Source organism: Manacus vitellinus, unplaced genomic scaffold (genome assembly GCF_001715985.3).
Source record: "Manacus vitellinus isolate BGI_N305 unplaced genomic scaffold, ASM171598v3 scaffold_27_pilon, whole genome shotgun sequence".
Lineage (NCBI taxonomy): Eukaryota > Metazoa > Chordata > Aves > Passeriformes > Pipridae > Manacus > Manacus vitellinus.
Window position 1 is genome coordinate 909,283 of NW_021940039.1, and position 22,512 is coordinate 931,794.

General features: G+C 43.8%; 1 protein-coding gene across 4 annotated transcripts in view; it reads right to left on the bottom strand.

Moving 5' to 3' along the window:
* Nucleotides 1-6: 6 nt before the first annotated feature.
* Nucleotides 7-22,512, bottom strand: part of SCAI (suppressor of cancer cell invasion) — a 32,571-nt gene continuing 10,065 nt past the window's right edge. The window contains exons 3-17 of one of the 4 annotated variants that reach the window (XM_018074322.3): nt 21,025-21,120; nt 20,327-20,413; nt 19,679-19,777; nt 19,209-19,305; nt 18,356-18,454; nt 17,574-17,726; nt 16,663-16,764; nt 16,018-16,119; nt 14,891-14,969; nt 12,747-12,846; nt 12,224-12,305; nt 7,466-7,538; nt 6,744-6,917; nt 6,555-6,655; nt 7-5,466 (exon numbers count right to left, since the gene is read on the bottom strand). In XM_018074322.3, coding sequence (XP_017929811.1) covers nt 5,317-5,466; nt 6,555-6,655; nt 6,744-6,917; nt 7,466-7,538; nt 12,224-12,305; nt 12,747-12,846; nt 14,891-14,969; nt 16,018-16,119; nt 16,663-16,764; nt 17,574-17,726; nt 18,356-18,454; nt 19,209-19,305; nt 19,679-19,777; nt 20,327-20,413; nt 21,025-21,120 — 1,594 coding nt within the window. In that variant the 3' untranslated portion in view covers nt 7-5,316. The remainder of the gene's footprint in view (nt 5,467-6,554; nt 6,656-6,743; nt 6,918-7,465; nt 7,539-12,223; nt 12,306-12,746; nt 12,847-14,890; nt 14,970-16,017; nt 16,120-16,662; nt 16,765-17,573; nt 17,727-18,355; nt 18,455-19,208; nt 19,306-19,678; nt 19,778-20,326; nt 20,414-21,024; nt 21,121-22,512) is intronic. The other 3 variants (XM_008931731.3, XM_018074323.2, XM_018074324.2) reach the window with 3 other exon arrangements.

A 22,512-nucleotide genomic window follows, 5' to 3' on the forward strand; every position in this document is an offset into this window, starting at 1 on the left:
CCTCCCGCAGGGTCCGGCGGTAACACAAACACGCTGCTTCCCTCCACAGACACCCAGAACAACGGCAGAGTCGCTTCTGGCATCACGCTGCTTTGGCGATTACACATCCCTTGCAAAAAAGTCCATTTGCTCCAAAAAAAGTTTATTTATATATCTCTATATATTTCAAGGAAAATATCTGTTTTTACCAAAATACGATATACAGGCACACAGCTGTAAAATAACTTTAAACCAATTCACTATAAAATTACTTTTGGTAATAAATAATCTGACTCTCAGAGAGGCAAAACACTACCTCTGCAGCTGTGCTGCCCGAGGCACGGTCCCTCTGCATTCCCAGAACGCTCCCAGACGCTCCCACCTGTGCTCCCCTCGTCCTTCTCACCGGGTCTTGCCCAGGGCAGAAGCAACTTGTGCTTTTCAGCCTGCATGAGGCGGAATCCTGCTCCCCACAAACCACTTCAACGGAGAAGCGATGATAAACACGTGCCGAAAGCGACCTGCGAAGTCAATGGGGCAGATCTCCCAGCAGGGTTTATTCTGGAAGGAGCAGCTGCTGGTACGGGGCTGGTGAGGTCTGCTCTGCTCTGGGGCTCCTGCAGGCCAGGGAGCTGTGCTGGGGTCTGCTCCCAATGGGAATAAAACATCTATGGGTGCATCTGGGCAGAATTCAGAGACAGTCCTTAATCCCCAAAAAGGTCAGTCAGATTCACAGGCCTCGAACTAGATCTCCTCTGTCTTGGCAAAGTAATGGTTTAGAGGGGAAAACAAAACGTGGCTGACTGGCATTCCTAAATCTAAAGCAGTTACATGTCTGATATGTTCCTCCCCTGCTTCACTAGTGGACACCCAGATCCTCAAAGGACTTGCAATACATCTGGTCACAGAACAGTATTGCTTTAAAAGTCAGATATTACCAATGTAAGAGAGCCCTCTCGGGAGTATATAATCTGCTCTGGAGAGCCTGACCTTACCGAGGTGCACAGAGCAGCTTTCAGCTCTCTAGACTAGATTTTTCCCTTGTTCACACAACTGCTCCTGTCTACAGAGCTCCCTCAGCCCCAGGAACAGCCCCAGCACCACCAGGTGAGCGAGGCTCAGCTGCTGCTGCCCCACTGAGCTGCACTCGGACACTGACTGAGGAACTGAACACAGATAAAGCTTTTACAAAAGAAGCCTCAAGACAAAACAGTTGTTCAGACAGATGCCAAGATTTTTAGCTTCCTGGAAGGAGCAGACTTGCAGCACAGCACGGTTACAGTACACAGGAGGTGGCGGGGCAGGGGAGGTGCTTCCCAACTCATGCCAGGGATGGATCTTGGAGCAGCACTTCCACCCCATCCTTAGGGGAGAAGCCTGACCAGAGCTACTCAAGTTGTAGCCTTTGAAGATGATTATTTGGAACCTAATTTCCTGTTGCCCCCGTCTATTTCCTGTGATCCTTAAAAGACATCTCTGCACATCTCCCTGGGGAACAGTCTTGAGAGGTTTAGTCAGTCGTGACTTGACAGACATTATTTTGACAAACTACTCAAAGAAATGTCCTGGAACTTCTCAAGAAAGCACTCCAGGGAGCAAGTCCCGTTTGCACAGCTCATGGAAGTTAGTGCTCCATTTAGCTTGTGCACGAAGTAAAATGACACATCACATCCCAACAGCAAATAAAAACCAGAGCATTAAAGCCTCATAACCCTGCATTCCCCTGTCACTGTTATTTTGAGAAGTCAAAGGGCGAAAAAAGGCAACAGCAGTAACTTTGCAGGATGTTCAAAGCCAATTTGAGCAGGAGCATAAACAATTTGAGCAGGTGCCTACTGTGGGAGCAGGATTCATCTGAGCACACCACATGCAGGGAGTAGGGAGCCAGGCAGGAGCAGTCCCATAAGGACACAGTTGGTCCAGTTCACCTTCTCCTCTCAATGTATTACATGCAGAATTTACCCCTTTAATTTGGCATTGCCTGGTGCTGGCAAGTCTTCTCCGTTAATATGAGCAATAAAGATACACGGAGAAAGGGAGAGCGAGACAAGAGGGAAGGCAGCAGGCCTGAGAAGAAAAGGATTTGTTCTCTTCTCACTTAAAAATGGTTCAGTCTTTGCTTCGCTTCCACACTGAGGACTGCGAGATACAGAAACCAGATTTTCTTCAGTACACACAAGCATACACCGAGGTACCTACGACCATAGCACAGAGCACACAGTAGCACGAGTTTAGAATGACTTAGTTCAAACAAGACAAGCTTTTACTTGGAGGGGAAAATATCAACATTTTCATCTTGGATGCAGTTGCTTTGGGCGGGAAGGGAGGGGGCTGGCTCAAAATCCAAGACCAGACACTCATCCTAGCTACAGCTAGAGCAGACAGAGGGTAAGAGCCCTTTGCTTACACAGTACAATTCCATATTCCTCCCAACACAACAGGAGTGAAACCTCTATTTTGGAATGTCCCTGCCAGCACTGACCTTCTAACAAAGATCAGCAGGTAAGAGGAGAATGAGGAACCTTGAGAATGAATTTTTGACTTGGAAAGTCTTTGCTGATAAGTACAACTTCTGAACTAATTTTCAAGGACTACATTCTCCTCCTACATTCTACCTTCTTCAGGGCTTTTTGTTCAGTTTTTTTAAAAAGTGCATTTTCCTCTGATGAGATCTACCTTGGCAACAAGCAAATAGAACCTCCTTGAAGGGCTGCAAACTGGAGTAGAAGCCTCTCAGGTCACAAGCAAGGACTCCCCACTTCAGCCCAACTAAAATGAAGGTGGGATCCCAGGGCTTTCCCAGTCAGTTCACAAGCAACGTCCCAGAGGTTCACCAGCCCACACGACTGGAATCATCATCATCACTCCTATGCTTGGAAACAGCATACTGTTTTCCACATAGATGGAACCAAAATGAGAACAGCTTCATAAAAGCAAAAGCTAAAGCAAAGCAAAAGCATTTGGTTGGAAGGCAGTGAGCTGGGGAAAACTCAGTTCCCTTTTTCCATGCAAGCTGAACACTGCTGGGGGAGGAACAGCAGGCAGGGCAACAGATAACCCACCTCTCACTCCCTGCTGCATTAAAGGCTTCCTGTACCTTCAGCTTCCACATACAATCCCATGTTTTAGTAACTGGGGACCTCCTACCAGGCAGGAAGGCAGAGATCAGCTTCACAGTTAATACATGAATCTTACCACTAATACATACAGGAGTACCCATTCCCCTGGCTAACTAAGGGCTCTTGTACTTCAAATCAGTCATGAATTACCTCAAGGTCCAAGGGTAAGTCCCTGGAAACAGCAAATTACAATGGCAAAGAGCCATAACCTTTACTACAACCAAAAATGATCTGCAGCACCTTGTGGAATCCACCCAAAATGGCGTATGTGTGTATATATAAATTTTGTATATAGACATTGTAGTGGTTCATTCTTTTTAATACATATACAAGTACCTATACATATATACATATTTACAATTTACACCAGCCAGTAGATGTATGTGTACTGTACATACACACACAAACGCCGAGAACACACATGCACACACACAAACACACACTCGTTAAAACAAACTCCACAGCCCAGGAAATGAAGTCCTGCCAGAATCCAAAGGGCAGCACCAAGTTGGGGGGGCTCAAGGTACCAGCTTCAAGACTGCTTAGGACAAACACGAGCATTCACAGGATTTTGTACACTTGGGAAATAAAGAATAGATGGTGCAAGCTTCAGCCCAGCTACAGAGAACCTTCATGCAAACTCCCCAGCTACACTCCAGCCATTCCTGCTGTTCCATCCTGTGCCCTCAGCTGAATGGATCCACCAGTGCTGTTGTGGCTGACTAGACCACCCCTTGGGTGATGGCACTGCACACAGGCCTGCCAGGATACCATGGCAGTCAGCAAGTTCTGCTTTGTTTTTACCTAAACACAGAGGCATGGCTGGGCTTCAACAAAAAGCACTGATCAGACTTGTCCTTCCACTTCTTTTCTAGCAGACCATGGAACAGTGACAATAAACTTTTTTATTTAATAGCTTAAAGTATCTCCATTTCCTTCTTGCTCACACCTGCCCTGCCAGGAGCTGCCAGGGCTCCTCTACCTGCAGGGCAGCAGTACAGTCCCAAATGAGCCAGCCAGCACTGTTCCCAGCAGCCAGAACAGCCTTCCCCAGCCAGCACCTCCCCAAGGGCCACTGTCCTCCTCCACACCCCCACAGCCAGGGTACGGGCTGGGGAGCCCACGGTGCTGCCACAGAGTTACAGCCCCTCGGTTCTCCTGGTTCCAGGGCAGGACTGAGCTGCAGTGGGGGACATGCAAAACATCCACGGGGTTATGGCAGCTCCCACTTGCTTTAACCTGCAAGGGGAACATCAGCACCTCTCCTGGGGCACGGGGATCCAGCACAGCAGGGTTGGATACGCAAGTGATGGGAAGGGCTTGTACTCAGCACTGTACAGGACGTCCTTTTAGCTCCTTTCAGGGAGTGCTCACACTGTGGGAGCCACACATTCCACCCACACAGGGAAAGGAGAGGTAACACCTCCTGGAAATGTCAGAATTTCTACATAGTATCTCAAAATGAAGAATTCCCTGTCCTCCTGTGGCAGCAACACAAATGGCAAGATGACCCACAGGACAGTAAGAGGTGGGGGCCAGCCTTGGGCATCTGTAACTTGACCACCTGCCCAACCAGGTCCTTGGCCAGCAGGACACAGTTCATATGGAAAACTGCTGTGTCCAATTTACAGGGAGCATTAAGTATCTTTACAACTTCACTTGAAAGCCACTGCTCCAAATGCAACTTAATTGTCCACAGTTTTGTCTCCTCACTTGCCTAAGACTGAAAAAATATATTTGTTATGAAGGACTCTGTTATTGCTATTGTTGGTTTGCACTGTGTGGTTCCATCTTTACCATTTCAAATCCAAACTCTTTGGGGATAAAATATTGGTTTTTCTGTTGATTTTTTTCTTTCCAATTTCTTAAAATTGTATAAAAATAAAGGATTTCCACAAATGTGGGCTAAAGGTAACCAATAATACTTCTATGCTTAGGATCAGCTGTTGGAAATGTGGTTGACAGCCACAAGACCAGAAATAAACCTCTAGTGATTCTTTAGTTTAACATTTAAAAGACATGAAAACTTCTGCTTATAAAATTGACCCCATACAGAATGGAACAGCTCAACTAACAGCTGTTTATTATTACTTTTTAAAATAATGGTCCTAAATTTAAAAATAAAATCAAGTACTTCCTTTTATGATTTTCACATTATAAAACTGCACCATTCAAAATCTGTGGCCAGGGAAACCCCTTTGCAATAAGACAGTTTCTTTTAATAGTCATCGAGGGTGTTTTCCAGGAAAACATTCCTAACATCCAGTATGGAAGCCAGCTCCAAAATGTGCTTTTGGAGGTGAGGGTTCTCCACCGTTTCATCTCTTGGCAGCTGAGGGTAAGATTCGGGATAATTTCGAGTCTCCTGCTAGATAACAGTGAAAACAGAGAGAATCAGACACTTGTTTCTTTCACAGCCTTTACAAAGAAGATTGCAAAAGGCCAGTTTCACACTATCTGTTCAGTATGGTAGAGAGAGAAAATGTTCTAGAATTTTCAGTTTTCTGTTTCCATTATAGTGGCAATACAAATACCCACGACAATCTGAGATGGTTATTGGTATGTTCACAGAAGCTTTGCAAAAAAAAAAAAGAGAAAAAAAAGACTAAAAAAAAGACAAAGAGACTTCATATGTGCTTACCTATCAGGCTGGAGTTCATTTCTTGAAATTACACACATGTAAGCATCTCCAGTGGGAGATTTATCTCATCCTAAAACAAGTATCTAAGACACTGGGGGCAAATCTCTCTACACTAACACAGACACGTTTCTTTTCCCCAATATCAGAGTGGCCCAGGTAGATGACTTAGGCTGAGAGAGCTGCTGGATGTCTGCAGTTCCACAAGTGAATACTGCCCCTCTCTGTGCTCAACTCCCATTTCTTCCTGCAGTGTTTAAAATGGAGCAGGCAGTTTATATGCCAACACTCACATACATAAAATGGTGCAGATCCAGAAGCAGACTTCACTGTTGGCACAGCTTTAACCAACGAGGAGGAAAAATGCATCTTCCTGTTGAGCTTATTCATTTACACTTCAAACACCTTTCAAAACCCATTCACATGAGAACACATTCAGCAGTAACATCCCACTCCTCCCCACTTTGTCTTATATTCTTGTTCTACACCTTTTTAGTTGTGTAGAAATAATAATCTCGACCTATTAAGATGTATTTTTCTAGCAGACATAGCTGTTCAGAGTGACATAAATGAACTGGAGTGTGTCTGCTGCAACTTCTGTGCAGGACTAAGGCTCCAGCAAGTCAAAGGCTTTGTGCCTTTGGAGAGACACAAAGGCACAGCCTCAGTGCAGGCTGTAGGAATTAGCATGTGAGCATCAGTCATCTTTCTGAAGCCACAGGGATGTGCTCAGCCCTCAGCCCCCTCCACCCCGAGCCAGCACAGTTTTACATGCACTGGACTGTCCTTCCCACAAAGGCACAGATATCCCTCCATACCCGGAAGATTTTGTGCATCCTCATTGTGGCTGAACAGAAGATAAATCTTGTGAGAAGCAGGCGAAGAAATTCATCCCCAAAAAACTGAAGAAAGGACTGGTCTGTAGAGGAGGCAAGGAAAGCTCAGTTTAGAAAGGCTTAAAAACCAACCCCTTACAAAAGGTTCAGCTGTGCATGCTGAGGCCATACCTATGGACCGGGAGTGGGTCAGCAGCTGGGCAATATCCCGGTTGATTTTCCTAAGGTAATCCTGACACTTCTCCCACAATCCTCTGCGCATGCTTGATAATCCAGAGACAAACAGGAATGCCATTAAAGGATTGTTCAGAAAGAGTGTGAAGAGGCTACCCCGCTGAGACTGATCTAAAAGGAAAAATAAATCAATAGACAAAGAGATACATTTGGCACATGAAACAGAAACACTGTCCCTGCCACAGAATGAAGCCACTCACCCGCTAAATTCCGTAAGAGAGGAGCTACTCCTCTGGGTTAGTTACACCTTCTCTCGTGCAGATCTGATCAGGGGCTGGCAATAAAGCCTTGCTGGGGACGTGCATTAACACCAAGACACCTTAACTGTCTCTGCTCTCTTTCTGGGACTAACAAAGCTGCCCAAAGTGCTAAAACCGTCATCCTGCACTGGGATGGCAATTTACTCAGTCTCTGCGTAGGAGAGGCTTTGCTCCTACCACTTGTTGGAGCTTATTGTAGAAATACCATCAGTGTTAGAATAAATTATTTACCATAAACAGTAAATAAGCTTTATCATATTACTGCAGCGACTGTCAACCTGATTTACGGGTTACATAGTAGTGAAAAGGCGTCTTTTCCTGAGGAATCCAAGTTCTATTTCTTTGGGATAGACACATGATGCAACTGCAACTTCTCGGGAAATGCAATACTGCACATACCTTGTAATGCTTTTGGATATGCTGTTGGAGAAAGCAAGCACACCAATGGCTGTCCAAATAAGTTTGTGAAATTCTGTAACAGATAAGAGTTTTGAAGTATTGATGGTCACTTTGCTTGCCTTGAATATTCAGCAGGGTACAAATCCTATTAATGACAGAGACACTAATGCCCCTTGCACAGCTCAGCATTGGCAGTGAGCCTGACAAGGTCAATTAGATCACACATAGAAGGAATATAACCCACTGCATTTTAAAGGAATTACAATTCTCTCATTTCACTGGTACTGATGGCAGATACTGATTTCATGGAAATATTCAGTACTAATACGTTACTTGAAAAAAAATCATGTTCTGCAGTGAAAGCCATTGGCTTTCAGGTCAAAACAGCTCTTGCATCTTCCCTCAATACCAACTGAACTGTCCAGTCAAAGTCATTTCTTTCCCCTTTTCTTTCTAAATCTAATGAAACAGGAAAGCCCAGAGGAGAAGAGTTTTAAAAGAAGCTTCCTTTAAAACAAGTATGTCATAACCTTGATATCCGCTGTACTGAACCTCATTTTACAATACTCATTTCATGGCCCCTGCACCAGCACCTTAAATATTGCCTAAGTCCCATTGCACAAGGATTTCTCCAGAACCTCAAGCACCACCACTGTCCAGTTTCAGCAACATTTACCTGATAACAGTCCTACTGCATATCTGTCTGGTGGTAAATCATTATCACAGAGGGAAAAAATGCCAAAAATCATTTACATAACCTCATTAGCTGTCACCAGAACAGCTCTCTTAACCATGCAGGCTTGCAAAGCCATAAAAGATGTGATTGTGTCTGCACCCTCTCAGAGCACAGACTCAAACCATTGCATCCAGAGCACACGAGTGCCACACATACGTCTGCAGAGTACAGTCTTAAAACTGTCAGGTTATGACTGTAAGACATACAATACCAGAAGTATTTGCTTGTGTAGAATCCTCAAAAAGCTAGTTTTTTAATTCCTTCTGGCCTCTGTGTAATTCAAATGGAACTTTCCCTTCCAGGCAGTATATTTCAGTTAAATTAGTTTTACAGAATTAATTTAATCTAATCTGCTAAATACTAAAGACAGTAATCTAGTCTAATCAAAATAAAACATGTCCCATCTTTGGCAGAGTGCTGACTAGTCCTAAAAACCTTGAGTTCATTAGGAGTCCAAAGAAGATTGATAATGCTGGATACCAAGGTTTGGTCTCTAATGAAGAAACAAAGACTCTTCTCTTGTAGACAGTAACTCCAGGCCAGCCCAGGAATTGGTGAAACTGAACTACAAAGAAACATTTCCAACTCCAGGAGTCACCCCAGACCTGCTGGTTTCTACTGGACACACACTGGCAGGTTTCACCTTCTCCAGTAACACGTATGCTCAGTTTTCACGAGCAGATTGACGTTTAATTCCATCTTGTATCGCTCAGTTACAGACCAAAGCAGAGCTGCCACCAGGAGCAGCAACACTGCAGTTGAACAGTGCCAACAGCAAACCCAGGTCACTGGGGTATCTCAGGCAAGGTATCACTCCCTGCAGTATCTGGGAGCACTCTGGACTCTGTCCCAGCAGGTGAAGCCAACACAGCCAGTGAGTCCTGCACGGGGGGAAACTCCACAGCCTGACCCAGACGTGCTCTGTGGAAGGCAGGAGCTCCTGCCACCCACTACACCCACACCACGGAGCCAGGAGACACTGCCTGCCAGGCCACAGCTCCTGCCCAGACACTCTGCCTAGCAGAGCCCAGGTGAACACCAGGATTCACTCACCACCACCCCGCTCCTGATTTCCCCAGGAAAGAGCTGTGGGATACATGGAACAAAGGAACTGAAGCATTTACAGCCATGGCTGGGAGCAGAGGGCCAAAGGTGCACCAGGAAAACCTGCCCTGCAGTCCAGGTGTTAACAGCAGCTCTGGATAAGGAATGCCCTACCTTTCAGTGCATGGATGACTCCAATAAGGATAATCCATACTTTGCTTCAAAACTGACTCTGTTTTTTTACTTCAGCACTCAAGTTTCCCACAGAAGCACTGCTGCTTTTGACAATGCATGTACATCTCTTTTGAAAAAAGAACTCCCCAAAAGAAGTCACTTCACATGTAGGCTTTGCTAAGCTGAGTATTTGTACCACATCACTGACAAAGGCCTTGCATTCTCACTGGCTGTAGGTTTGGGTTTGGTTTGGTTTGATTTTAAGACTTTGCATCTGACCATGATCCGTGATCCTAGAAAACCACAGCTACAGGATGATATTGATCTAAAAATATTATTTCATCCACATATGCAGTGGTAACCTTCAAGAACACACAGCCATCTATATTTAAATGGAAGTGTTAAAAAAAAATTAACGGCTTTCAGTAGACATGCTCGATTTGCAGTTATCTTCCACTTTCAGCTAAATATACAGGGAGGAAGCTGTTCAAGTGCCGCTGATTTGACAAACTGGCAAGTCACTTCCTGGCAGGACTGACTTTCAGTCATCACCATTTCAGCCCTGCAGAGAGGGGGAGAGGACAGGGATGCGTGCAGGAGAGCAGGAACGGGCTGCAGAAGAAGATGTGTGAGCAGTTGCTGTTCCTGCCGGTACTGCCGGCAGTGACATTTAAATGTCAGGATAGCTCCTGTCCTATCAGGAAAGATCAGGGCAGCCATGTGGAAAAAAGGCAGTACTGATTTCAGCTTCTCACACAGTTGCACAGACCCTCTTTGTTAGTGCCAGGGCTCGAGCCTACAAAGCCCCTCCCAGCCCACCCAGGGACAGTCACACGCCAGCCCTGTCAGGGCACTGTGGGGACAAGGACCCCAGCAGGCACAGCACAGTGACAGGAGGAGTGTGCCAGGGCTAGGAAACACTGGCACTGAGAGCTCTGCCATGTCCCTTCAGTGGAAAACAGAACAAGACACCTAAACCTGTCCCCACACACCTGCCTGCCTACGTTCAGGGGCAAGAGATGAGGAAGTGGAATGTCATTTCTGAAATGCTGAACATATTTCTTCTTAGATTCCTCACAGTTGTGCCCACACGGTTCTGATCTGGGTCAGAGCTCCTAGCAGCCACTTCTATAATCCTGTCCTGAAGTACTTCCAAAACTCCCATTTCTCTGCTCCTTCCACACAGGCAGAGCTGGACTGCTCTCCCCCAGCTGCTCTGTGTGCTGAACAGACTGAGCACTGGTGGGTTTTGCACTACTGCAGGACAAGGAAAAGAACCTCAGTGGAGGTTACAGCTTTGCTTACTGTGTGCCCACAAAATCAAAAGAAAAATTAATTCTCAAATTTAAATGTAATACAAAGAGAAAATTCTACTGTAAACATTTGACAGTTATTCTCACAAGAGCTGCAAATCTACGTGTGGAAATCCATCACCCCAAACAGCTTGAAGATGTCCACAGAACCCCAGTCTATCTGATGAACAGGAATCCCTTACTCTCTTACAGAGTTGATCCACTTGACATCTTTCAGCAATTCTATTAAAGAGGAAGGGGGTAAAAAAACCAAACCAAAAAACCAAACCTGAGCCACACTTCTTCCCCTGAAACAAAACCAACCCTCCTGATGTTATACTGGAATGAATGTCAGGAAAGAGCAAAGGAAAATAAATCCCTACCAAACGCTCATTTTCTCAGAAAGATAAGTAAATCATTCCAATTGTGTTTCCCTCCCTTTAAATGGAGAAGGGAATTTAAAAAAAAGCAGATTTGCTTTGAAACCTAGTGTGGTGAACTTAAATGCAGTGATGTTTAAAAAGCCCTCTGAGATACATTACAGTCCAACAAAGCAAAGACCCAATGGAGAGGCCAGATTTGAGTGTCTGGCAGGAGCTCCCTGGCTCAGTACAGAACTATCCCAAATCACACTGACCACTTATTTAGTACCTCTCCTTGGCCAACAAATGCCTTTCAAACAAACAGCACAGACTGTGGACACCGAACAGGGCACAAGTTCCTCTGGCCACTAGACGTCCCTGTTCCTCCTCCGAAACACAGCTGTGGGTGTTCCCTTTCCTCACTGCACATAATGGAGCTATAAAAAGGAAGACAGAAGAAGTGGCACTTTCCCCAGATATAGCACATTCTTATTACCCCATTCATGAATGAAATAAATGTGTAATGCTCTGCAGATTCAACTGGCCACTACGAGTGCAACACCTGCTTCTGTATTACCCGAATTGCAGATTCCTGGAGGTGATTTAGCATGGAGCAATTCTACTGTAAGTCCAGAGCACCCTAGGAAGGAGGCTCAGTGTCCAAGCAAATACCACTCTACAGTAACACTGGATGCTAATTTGAGTCTTGTTACTTCCTTGGTTCAGACACAGACACCCTGTGTTTTATAAGATCAGGCTCAATGCTTTGACTCCTTTCTGTTGCTTAAAAGCAACTGAGTGTTGGATGACTGGAAAAAAGAAAAGCACATTAGTTATCTCCCTCCCCCATGCACACACACCGAGATTTGTCTTTGGTATAAAACAAAAATAAACCTCCCACCAGAGACCTTGGAAATCTTGAACCTTTTTTCCCTCCAGGAGGATTTATTACTTTCCAATGAGCGGCTGTTCATGTGCTTCTCCTTCTTGTTCCTATTCATAGGGTCAGATCCTGACTAGCATGCACAACCTCAAAAGAAAAGAAAGACTGAATACAAACTGTTTAAAAAAATAGCCTGTTAAAAGTGTAAGCTAACTAGGGGTTGGCACTGTATCCTACCACACGAGGAGCTGCCTCCAAGGGTCTTACCTTATAGGCGACGCTGTTGGAAGAGTCCACGATGATGAACAGAGGCTTTCTGGTGAAAGGGTAGAGATCTCCAGGGTGGAGGCTGGAAAGAGAAAGGGACGCCTCACAGAGCACTAGAACTGCTCAGCCACACAGCTGCCCACATCCAGAAAAAAACCAAGCAGATTCCCCGTGCCCCAGGCCTCGGATTCATCCTCAGGGAGTGACTGCACAACTCACTTGGTATTCTCTATAATACGGGCTATGGGACTTATTACTAGTTCAAGAGATGTTTATCTTCTTGAGAAACCATCCATCATTAATGTGAAGTTTGCCAGTAATTAAGAACTTACATTAAGTCACAGCAATACTTTTGAAGTGTTTAAATCATCATTTAAACATTCATTTCTAAGTGTTCGACTTCAAGCCAATCTCCACTATGATGTCCTGCACTGAGGAGTTTGAATTCCAGAGGCTTTGATGCCTTTTTCTCTGTTGAAGACAAATTTTTCTGAACTCCCAGGTGTCCCACTGTGACACTTACCAGTGCATCTCCTTGTACGACTGGTTTCGCTTGTGGATCGCGTCCCCATTGATAATGTCCCGGTTACTGTTTGTCAGAACACCCCCAAAGTCATATGGACCTACACAGGGGAAAAAGGAAGCTCAAATCAGCAGGGGCAACTCACCCCTGAGAGATTTAACAATTATATGGAAGGGAGAAAGCAACAACAAATCTCAGAAAACTGAAGGAATCTGAACTACTGCAGTTGTAAGGAGGGGAGAGGGGAATGTGGAGCCTTCACTAACTACATATTCCATTTATACTCTCTTAGCAATTTCAGCATCTATCAAATAGAAGCAAGCAATGCAACTTCATAACTTCTAACTTAATTATTCATTATTTATCCACAAACATAATACAAAAGATCCAGATATTGGCTTTTGTTAAACTATAGAGCAAAAAGATTAAAACCCATTACACACTTGAAACAGGGAAATCAATACCTCCGTAAAATTACTGTATGAGTTTGCATATTCCAGATTCAGAATTTGATAAAAAAATAAAGCTAAATTAATAAAAAATAATGGATATATTATTATCATCTGCAGTTATAACACTGCAAAGGGGAGAAGAGAGAGCTCAGAGAATGACAAAAGGACAAAACAGATTTAACCAGATTTCAAATCTGCAGCAAAGGTTTGTGTTTTAAGATTTCAAAGTCAGAATTCACAATTTGCACATGCACACACCCTGAACATGTGTTCCCATGGTAAGCTAACAAAGTATTCTGCTAAGTTTGCCCAACTGAGCTACCCCCTGACTGTCTGATGGAGAGCAAAGATGAAAGCAATGGCTACAAAAAATATCACATCCTACAAGATATATTTCTGCCATTGGTATGGATATGAAATGTCACTAACATTAGTAAAATAAAGTATTAGGGTTTCCTCATTCTGTTATACATTTGCAGAGCTGGTTGACCCCTATTTGGCCACCAAATGCAATTTTTTCAGGTTTGGATACAAGGCACCTTTCCATTTTAAGGGAAGCTTTGGGGATACAAAATCAGGAACAGAACAGACATTAATTTAGCACAGTTACAAACATCTCACATGGTCTGCCAAACACAAGCTGCTTGCAGGCGATGGACAGTGCAACTTGCAGCTGCTCTCCCTTTTAATAAGGCAGAACTCTGGGCAGACCACACCACCTTATTAAAAGATTGCAGTTGTGATGGGATGCACTGAAGGAAAGCTGCACTCTGGCTGTGCAGCTCCTCAGGTGACTGAGCCTGGATGCTTCTACCACAAGGTCTTAAGCTGAAACAACACATGCAGTGAGGTGGACATACCACAGGCCTTGGAGAACAAGCTTCAGTTAGAACCTAGCACCAAGTTGCAGCAAGAAGTAAAATGTTAAAAGCATTTAAAAAAAATCACTGCCACAATACAAAGCTGACAGGGATTTTTTTTCTTTTAGCATTTTGAGAGCTCTATAAATCATGCACCAGGGAGGACAAGGCATGCATCTTATAAAGGAATGCAAGTCTCAAACAGATGAGGTTTGTACAATATTTAGGATGTTAAAAAGGTATTTGGATTTTTTCTTGAATTACATAAACAGATCTTTGGACTGTGTTTACTTTAGCTAACCAGTTTTCAGCTTTTACATTGCAGCTGCATCCAAATATTCTGCTAGATTGCAAAGAACAGGAGGATGAGGTGAGGGGAATTGTCGAAATCATGAGAAGGGCTTGAATTGTCAGGTTAACGAGCGTGCAAATAGAGCAGTCCCTGCAGCCGCTTCAGCCCTTTCACCCCCCATCTCCTGGTGCTGGGGATGGAAAGAATCACAAAGTGCCACTGAGCCATTTTATGAACTTTGCACTGATGCATCAACTGAGCCATGTGGTCTTCAAAATTAGGGAAGCTTTTAATACTTCAGATGCATCAAAAACTGGATGTGTCCTTTGAAAAGTTCTCAGGTTAATGCACATTAATTAAAACACAAAGAATTAATTATTGTTTGTGGGGAAAAAAAAAAGGCTATCTTACTAAGCAGACAGGAGAATCAAATTGACTTGTCTTTGAAAGGAGCTTTGTGACATCTTTCTTGGTCACTTGTCCTGGAACATAAAGAGAATTCAAGCCCTGTTCATGACAGGGAGCATTCCTTTATTGTACCTTCACTATCCGAACGACCTGATGGAAACACGCCCGTGGCAGACAGGTAAATCAGCAGCACACTGTTTGCAGGCAGCTCCTGAAACCCAGACAAGGAGAGTGGCAAGGGAAGAAAGGTCAAGTTTATTTTAATATTCAACCATCACCTTCATAAATACATTGTCATTATCATTGTGCTACTTCTGCCCACCAGGGCAGTACACAGACCAAAGGGTCACCCAATGATGTGTCCATAACTTTTCTCCACACAGACCTCTAGGCTGATATCAGAGGTCCAAGCTGCACTGAAATAGCACCTGCTTCCACATAGACTCTCTTACTATCTAGCCAGATCTGAGGCTTTCTAAGATATGGAAATTAAAAGCTCCCAAGATCCAAACAGACCCTAACTCCCAAACAATTCACAAAGGAGGGTTTGTTTCCAAATACCCCAGAGTCTGCAACATCTGTCTTTTCCCCTTGGCCCTTCTCAGCTGGCCAACAAGCACAACACATCCAGGTTTCTGTATAGACCTCTAAAAGAAATCTATTTTCCACCTTTCTAATGGACTGTTTGCATGAGGGAACAGATACTTTTAATTTCTGCCAAAGGCTTAGCATTCAGGCACACAAAATTCTAAGAAGTAAGGATGCACTTCCTGCACCTTACCAGCTGTTCCTTGAGACAAACTGAAACTTCTTTCTTTATAGGATTCATGGTTTGGTTTTACTACTAAATCCTAAGTTGTGGACTTGTACAGTCAGCATTAAGCATAATGAGCCCAGGAACTTTGCTAAATTAAAATAAGTGCAGCAACTGTATTAAAAAAAAATCTACAAATGTATAGATGACTGGCTTGGAGGACAGCAGGGGGTAAGAAAATAAGACAGGCAGATAAAACTACAGCTTGTGCAGGATACAATTTGAATGGGATACAGGACTGGAGATTTAGCAGCTATACCGTGCTGAAGAGCAACCATTTCCTGAGGTACTTCCCTGACTTTGGATTATGTTTGGCATAACATGAAGTAAAAGAACACTTTAAAGATTTTTCTGTTCTCCAGATCAGTGCAGATCCACATTTTATTCAGTGTCACAAACTATCCTGGATATTTTTCTTACAAATAAATTCACCAATTTCACAAACCTTAAATGATGCTGCTAAAAATGTATATAGCTGGCTAAAAGTTGGTTTATAAAGGAGATATTTATGGGGGTTTTCCCGCCTTGCTGGTTTCTCTGTCGATTCCTGTTAAAACAAACAAACAAAAACACTACTCAAAAAACCCCCAAAACCAGATATTATCAAAGCAGTTTCAAAACCCTCCAAATTTCTACTTATTAGAATGTTCATCTCCAACACATTTCCTACACAAATAGTCTGCCCACAGTACATTTCCTGTTACACAGTAAAGCAAGATGCACAACTTTGTAGTATGCCCCATTGAAACTTGTGACCTAAATCTTTCTTACTCTCTAAAGCATCGTCCAAGAAAAGAGTGACAAAAATCACTTTTCATCTCAAATAAATAAATTAAATTCTCATATTTCCTTATGCCCCCAGCTAAAATATTTTTATGCTTTCTCAGCAGGGGATATTAACTTTCAGATGACTTAGCAACCTGATGAGTCCAGGTTTGAGCTGCTCTTCACTAACTTCCAGTAGGTTACACCATCTTTACTAACCTGCTCTGCACAGTGACAATACTGAAGGAGTATACTATTTAAAATAAAACAAATGAAAGGCCCACTTAAGATCTGTTGCCAGGTTTGTCACTGAAGTGGAACTTACCTGCATTCCAGGTTTGTTCATTTGTGATGCCAAGTTCATGGGTTCCCTCTCCAGCGCTTGCAGCATGCGGAACATGTCCACTGTCAACTCACTGAACTTCACCTGCAAGAGAGTCACACAGTTTATTCTGACAGATACATGTTAAACAGCATTTCTCTGGAATCATCCAGGTAAGAGACTCCACTGCATACCAGACTGCATTCTCTCTTTCTCAGGGATCTGCCAGAGCCCTCTTTGAATCTCCAAAGAGCTGTGAAGGACTTCTGGAAAAGCTCATTGAGGATAAAGTCTACCCAGACAGGTCACTGCAGTGCAGACCCCTGCTTCCAAATTACAGACTTTTCCAGGCTGCTTACAAATCAAGTGCTGAAATGGTTATGGACTATAAATTCAGACAAAATGTGATAAAGATACACAAAGTGCAGTTTAGATGCACCTCCCTCGCTTACCTGAAAAAAAGCTCAGAGAGGAGTCATGAAGTTTGTACAACCTCACTATCATCATGTAAAAAAAAGACTTCAAATGTCTTTTGAAAACCTCTTCCTGTTGCCACTGAAGTTGCAACAAACCAGAGTATGTCATGTGAAAGCTTAAGTCAAGCTTTTTCAAGATATATCTCAGAGGTCTCTCATGCTTGAATGTTAAGAACAATCCAATATATGAAAATCAATTGTATCAACTTAATTGACATGATGAATATAAGCAGTAAGAGGTCAGTACCACAGGTCTAATATCTCACATTTCATTTTTAGCTCCTATTTCTGAGAACCTCTTCTTCTTGATGCCATTGCAAATATCACAATAAAAATATTTTAAAGTTCTCCTCTATTGGATTTGCTGTTGAATGATCAGAAAGGTTGCCAAGGGGGAACTCCAAAGATGTAAACCCAAGTCTCCAGAATTTCTTTTACCTGGTTGTTGCAGTTCCCAATAATGAGCGCATCTGCAAGAGCAAGCTGTCCCACTATCATCCCCTGCTCCAGCAACGGAGCTCCTGTCTCAGAAAGCCTGTTAGAGGTGATTACAATGGTGTTGTCATCATTTAAAACCATGACAGGGTCTGCCTAAAAAAAGCAACCAGAATAAATCAGGAATTCAGAAAACATACAGATCTGCAGTCAGAGAAAAGTCCAAAGGTCTCGTCACTTACAGAACATTTCATAACTGAGGCAGATTTTCTAAATTACTTTGCTGTACACATATTTGTATATTTGCATGCAGGCTACAGGGTAATGCCTTCCCCCACGGAAAGGCAAAGTTCTTAGGGACTGCAAAAATACATGGTTCAAGCACATGAAAGTACAGCAAATAGACAAGCATACTGCCTCCAATGACATGGACTCTGCTCCAGCTTCTCTATACCTGAGGAGTCAAACAGCATCAACAACCTTACAGAGTCACACAGAACAAATTAAATATTCCTTCATTCAGAATAACTCTGCCCTATTTTAGTTTGCCTTCCTAGAAATGAATAGCAAAGGAGGTGAGTGAATGGTAATGCTGCCACCCCTTCTGGCAGTACTGAAATACTCGTGTTAAGGGCTGTGGCATTGAACACACCAGTGAGTAAATGGGGCAGGCACACTGTCCCTGCCCCTGCTTACCTCAGGGGTGGTGATACAGCACCACTTCAGTGAACAAGACAGAAAATCTTACTTTTGAATAAACAACTATAAGGAAATGGTATTCTCACCTCAATAAATGCTGCCACTTCCTGAAGAACCAGGTTCCACTCCACCTGATCTTCAGTATTAAAACGGTGAGTGTAGTCCTCGATTTCATCTGACAGCTCCTGATGCAGACAGTTGAAAGACAGACACAGTCACTTCTTAAACCAACAGTCTAACAGGCAGGCAGTAACTTTACATTTGGTTAGCTGTGCTGGCCTTTAAGAATAACAAATAAATTCCTTGAGAACATATGCAGCACACTTCTGACTAACATGCCAGCCAAAACGCGCTCTTTCAGCAGACAGAATGCCAACGTTGCACTCAGTTCTGGCAATGCAAATTGTCTTTTAAGTAGGTCCAAATGCAAAGAATATCTGGAGTTAACTATCCCACTCACAAGCAGCTCTGTCACTGGTTATTACCATAAGCTACGGATGCCAAGGACTCAAATTTCAGCTTACAAGTGACTTTAAATACATTGAGAAAGGGAATGGTGTGGCTGTTTCAGCTGCTGCTAAGCTAAGCTAGCAGTTCAAGGGAGCTCAGACACAGAGACAGCAATGCAACCTACACAAAACTGTCAAGACCAGGAGCTGCTTGCAGCAAGGTTGTCGGAGGGGCTGGAAGCATATGCTGTGGGGAGCAGCTTGGTGTTCCTTTGCTGCAGCTACAGGGCACCTCCCCGTCTAGGCTGCAGTTATTGGAATATTTTTACTTCGTGTTCAAACAACGCTGTCAAATCATTTGAGCTTAAAGTGTCATTACTAAATGTCTGAATCACAGAAGATGTTCACTATGTAGGATGTCAGATAGACTAGAAAAGTGAGGATCAGCAACCTCCCACCCCTCGGCACCTTTAACCTTATTTTAACGTACCTTTACAAGGTCCTTTACAACATCCATTTTGTTGAGCAGGAGACAAACCACTATAAACCTTGCATAGTAACGCAGCTTCTTAACCACCAATTCAGGCCTAAACACAACAACAAAAACATGACAGCCAAATTTGAGAATAAAATAGAACAGAGGTAGGTACTGGGGTAAAGGAGAGGAGGAGTTTGAGACCAGAGCAAGGCTGAACACTTGCAGACTAAGAGTTCTGACTGAATTCATATCATGATCAATAGCTTCCTGGTTGCTTAGAGGTTACTTTAAAATTGGGTACAGGGACATAAAAAATATCTAAGAAAGCCACAGCCTCCCCCTTCTCCACAGTCTCCTTCTGTGAGAAAGGCATGGGGGTCAGATATCATGGTTGGCTCTTCAAACCTTACAGTTTATAGCTCTTTGCTGCTTCCATGCACTATTCTAGTCTTGAAAAAACAAGGGCATCCATTCAGACATACCTGTCCTCTTTGTTGACTTGGGAGTAGTATGACCTCTGCCTAATTGCTGAGTAGAAGGAGAAAGCCTCATTGAGATAGCTGGTTTCTGAGGTGCGCAGGCTGCAGAGGAAGAATCAGATTAGCTCCCTGCCTCAGATGGAAATCCAAGCCAAACCCTCCCTTCCTGCCCCCTCAGCCCACTTGTGCATCCACAGCAAAACTCCTTCCTCAAGTAACATCATATGAAAGCCAGACTCTCATTCTGGGAAGCGAGATTTCAGAGCTTGGATGCCATTTCAGATAACAATCAAAGCTGCCCACCTTGCACCCATATGGACAGGTGATGGGTTCACTGGAAAGTTTAAAGGAACGCTAAGCTCCCAAACTTGTAAATCACACTTTTGCAGGACAGTCCAATGCAGCACGCATGGAAGACACTTTGGTGGCAGGAGATAAGTCCTCAGGCAGTATCAGTGTGAGCAGCAATGTGGTACCAGGCTCACAGGTACCCTTCCCTGCAGCCCCATGCAGACCCCAGGGCCCTCATTCAGAAACGGGCATCGTGACTCAGCCCAATCACTGATTCCTCCTGACTGAGCATCCAGACATTTGGCAGGGAACTGCACTAACCCTGCATTCCCCACTGAATCCTCTTCTGTGCTTACTTACTAATAATGGTAATAGAGCTGCCCAATCTTGGAAGCAATTTCCCCAATTTGCCACCTCTTCAACCCATACCGATTGTCCAATACTTGTCTATTTTGCAAGAGAGAAAAGAAAGATTAAAAGGCATTCCCACATTTCCCAGAACATCCCACCAGACAAGACAAAGAGCCATTGCAGGGCCAAATTCAGCTCTCGTTCCTGGTGCAGCATTCCCAGTAGCAGCCCCTACAGAGCCAACAGCACAGCACACACCCCCCAGAACAAGGACCATTTATCTTGCATTAACTTGCGAGAACCAGACAAAAGTGTGATGCACAAAATACACACAACAAAAGGTCACAACTTCCCGGGAGAACGCTCAGACTACGCAGCCAGAGGAAGGTGTGAAGGATCAGAGCCCACGCTGCAGCAAGAGGCTTCACACCATTCCAGATGGGTTCTGCTCTGCAGAATCCATCATCTCCTCAGTAAGACATTAAAGCACCACACATTCAGGTAGAGCAAAAGGGTTTGTTAAAAAAGCCACACTGAAAACTCTGCAACATTTTAATTCATTGACTGTGAGCACTGCAGGAAGCGGCTGTTCCCTCCATGCTTGAACAGCACAGTGAAATCTCAATCTTAGCTGGGGCCCTGGGCACACCAGAGATTAAAGCTGTGCTGAAACCCACACAGCTCATCTGCCTACAACATTCCCTTACCGATGCTGCTGTTGGAACTTCCAGAGTTTGGTGTAAACATCAAACGTTCGCCCAAAATAGGACTGCCACTGCTTCTGCCCGTACTGAGGTAAATCTCTGCAAGAGACAGTGACAAAGGCAGAGTAAGGGAGCACATTCCAGTCAGCCCAATGTGACAGCAGCCTGTTTCTGTCCAAGTCAAAGCAGCTTTGTTCAGGATTGACTTGCAGTACTTTAGAATTCTGCCTGCACCCAAAACTACAAGAACCATGATTCCTGGAGTTTCTCAGAACCTGTTGTTCTGAGAATCATTCCAAATAGGAAACGACCATGTTCCTACATGCCACAGGGGATCTAAAACATCTTACAGTCTTGCTAAAAGAGAAGTAATTTTATGGTTATGTGTACAGAAAGCTAAATTGGACTCTTAAAATACCACAGTAAAAAAAACCCTCACGCAAGAGCAAGCAGAATAATCTAATAGAAATTAGTTCATTAAGACTTGTGCATCATCATAATATTTCTTGCAACTCATTAAGGAAATAATCTTTTTTAAAAGGATGAGGCTGTTTGCTGTGTTTCAGAAACAGAGCTTATAACATCACCAACAAATCCACTGTCCAAATGTCACCAGGTCAGGCCAGCACAGGGATGTTCACAGTGAACACTCGCCAGGTCACATTACATCACCACCACAATATTTGTCACCCTCTAACTCATGGTTAGTGACATGTCACAACATGAGACTTTCTGGTGTTTTCATACCAGTCTCCAGTGCTGTGAATTAGCCAACCCAGTTCAATTCTGCTTTCATATCTCCACTGGATTTCCACGCTGTGGTGTGTTTCCACTCCATAACTATGATGTATTCCTAAGGATTTTGGCTCTAAAGGTTTGTGCTCTCAATCCTCACAGAGGGTTGTCACCTGGGAGTGACTTGAATCTTGGAACAAGTGCAACAGAGGACACCAAACCCCTCAGTCTCACTGAGCACATCTTGCCTACAAATATACACTGAAGCTGATTCAAAGAAGGTGCACAACTCTACAAGTAGAAGTGGAATAGCTTTTCCAAGACAGCATAATCTTTCATTTGATACAAGACTGATTTCTCCAGGGAATGCTCTCTCAAATCACTGTGCTGGTTAATGTACCACCTTCAGCACATGGGCACAGAAAAGCAGCACATTCCACTTCCAAGCCTGAAGGGTGGAGACTGAGGGAACCACCACCTTTAGGAAACCTTGCCATGTCCTCTGAAGGAGTCAGAGAAGCAGAGCAGTATACACGATTTCAGAGCATTCTGGCATGTTTCTGCTCATTGTAATTGCTTTAACAGCACCCAAGGTAGGAAAGGAAATTAATATTCCTTTGCTCGTCAGCCAACTGTACTTCCCACACAGCTTGAAGGGACCTAGTGTAGCTACTCCATGTAAAATTAATCTGTTACCAGCCTGGAAAAACATTCCAGGACTTGGTGCTGGAAGATGCAGGAAGATGCCAAGGAAAT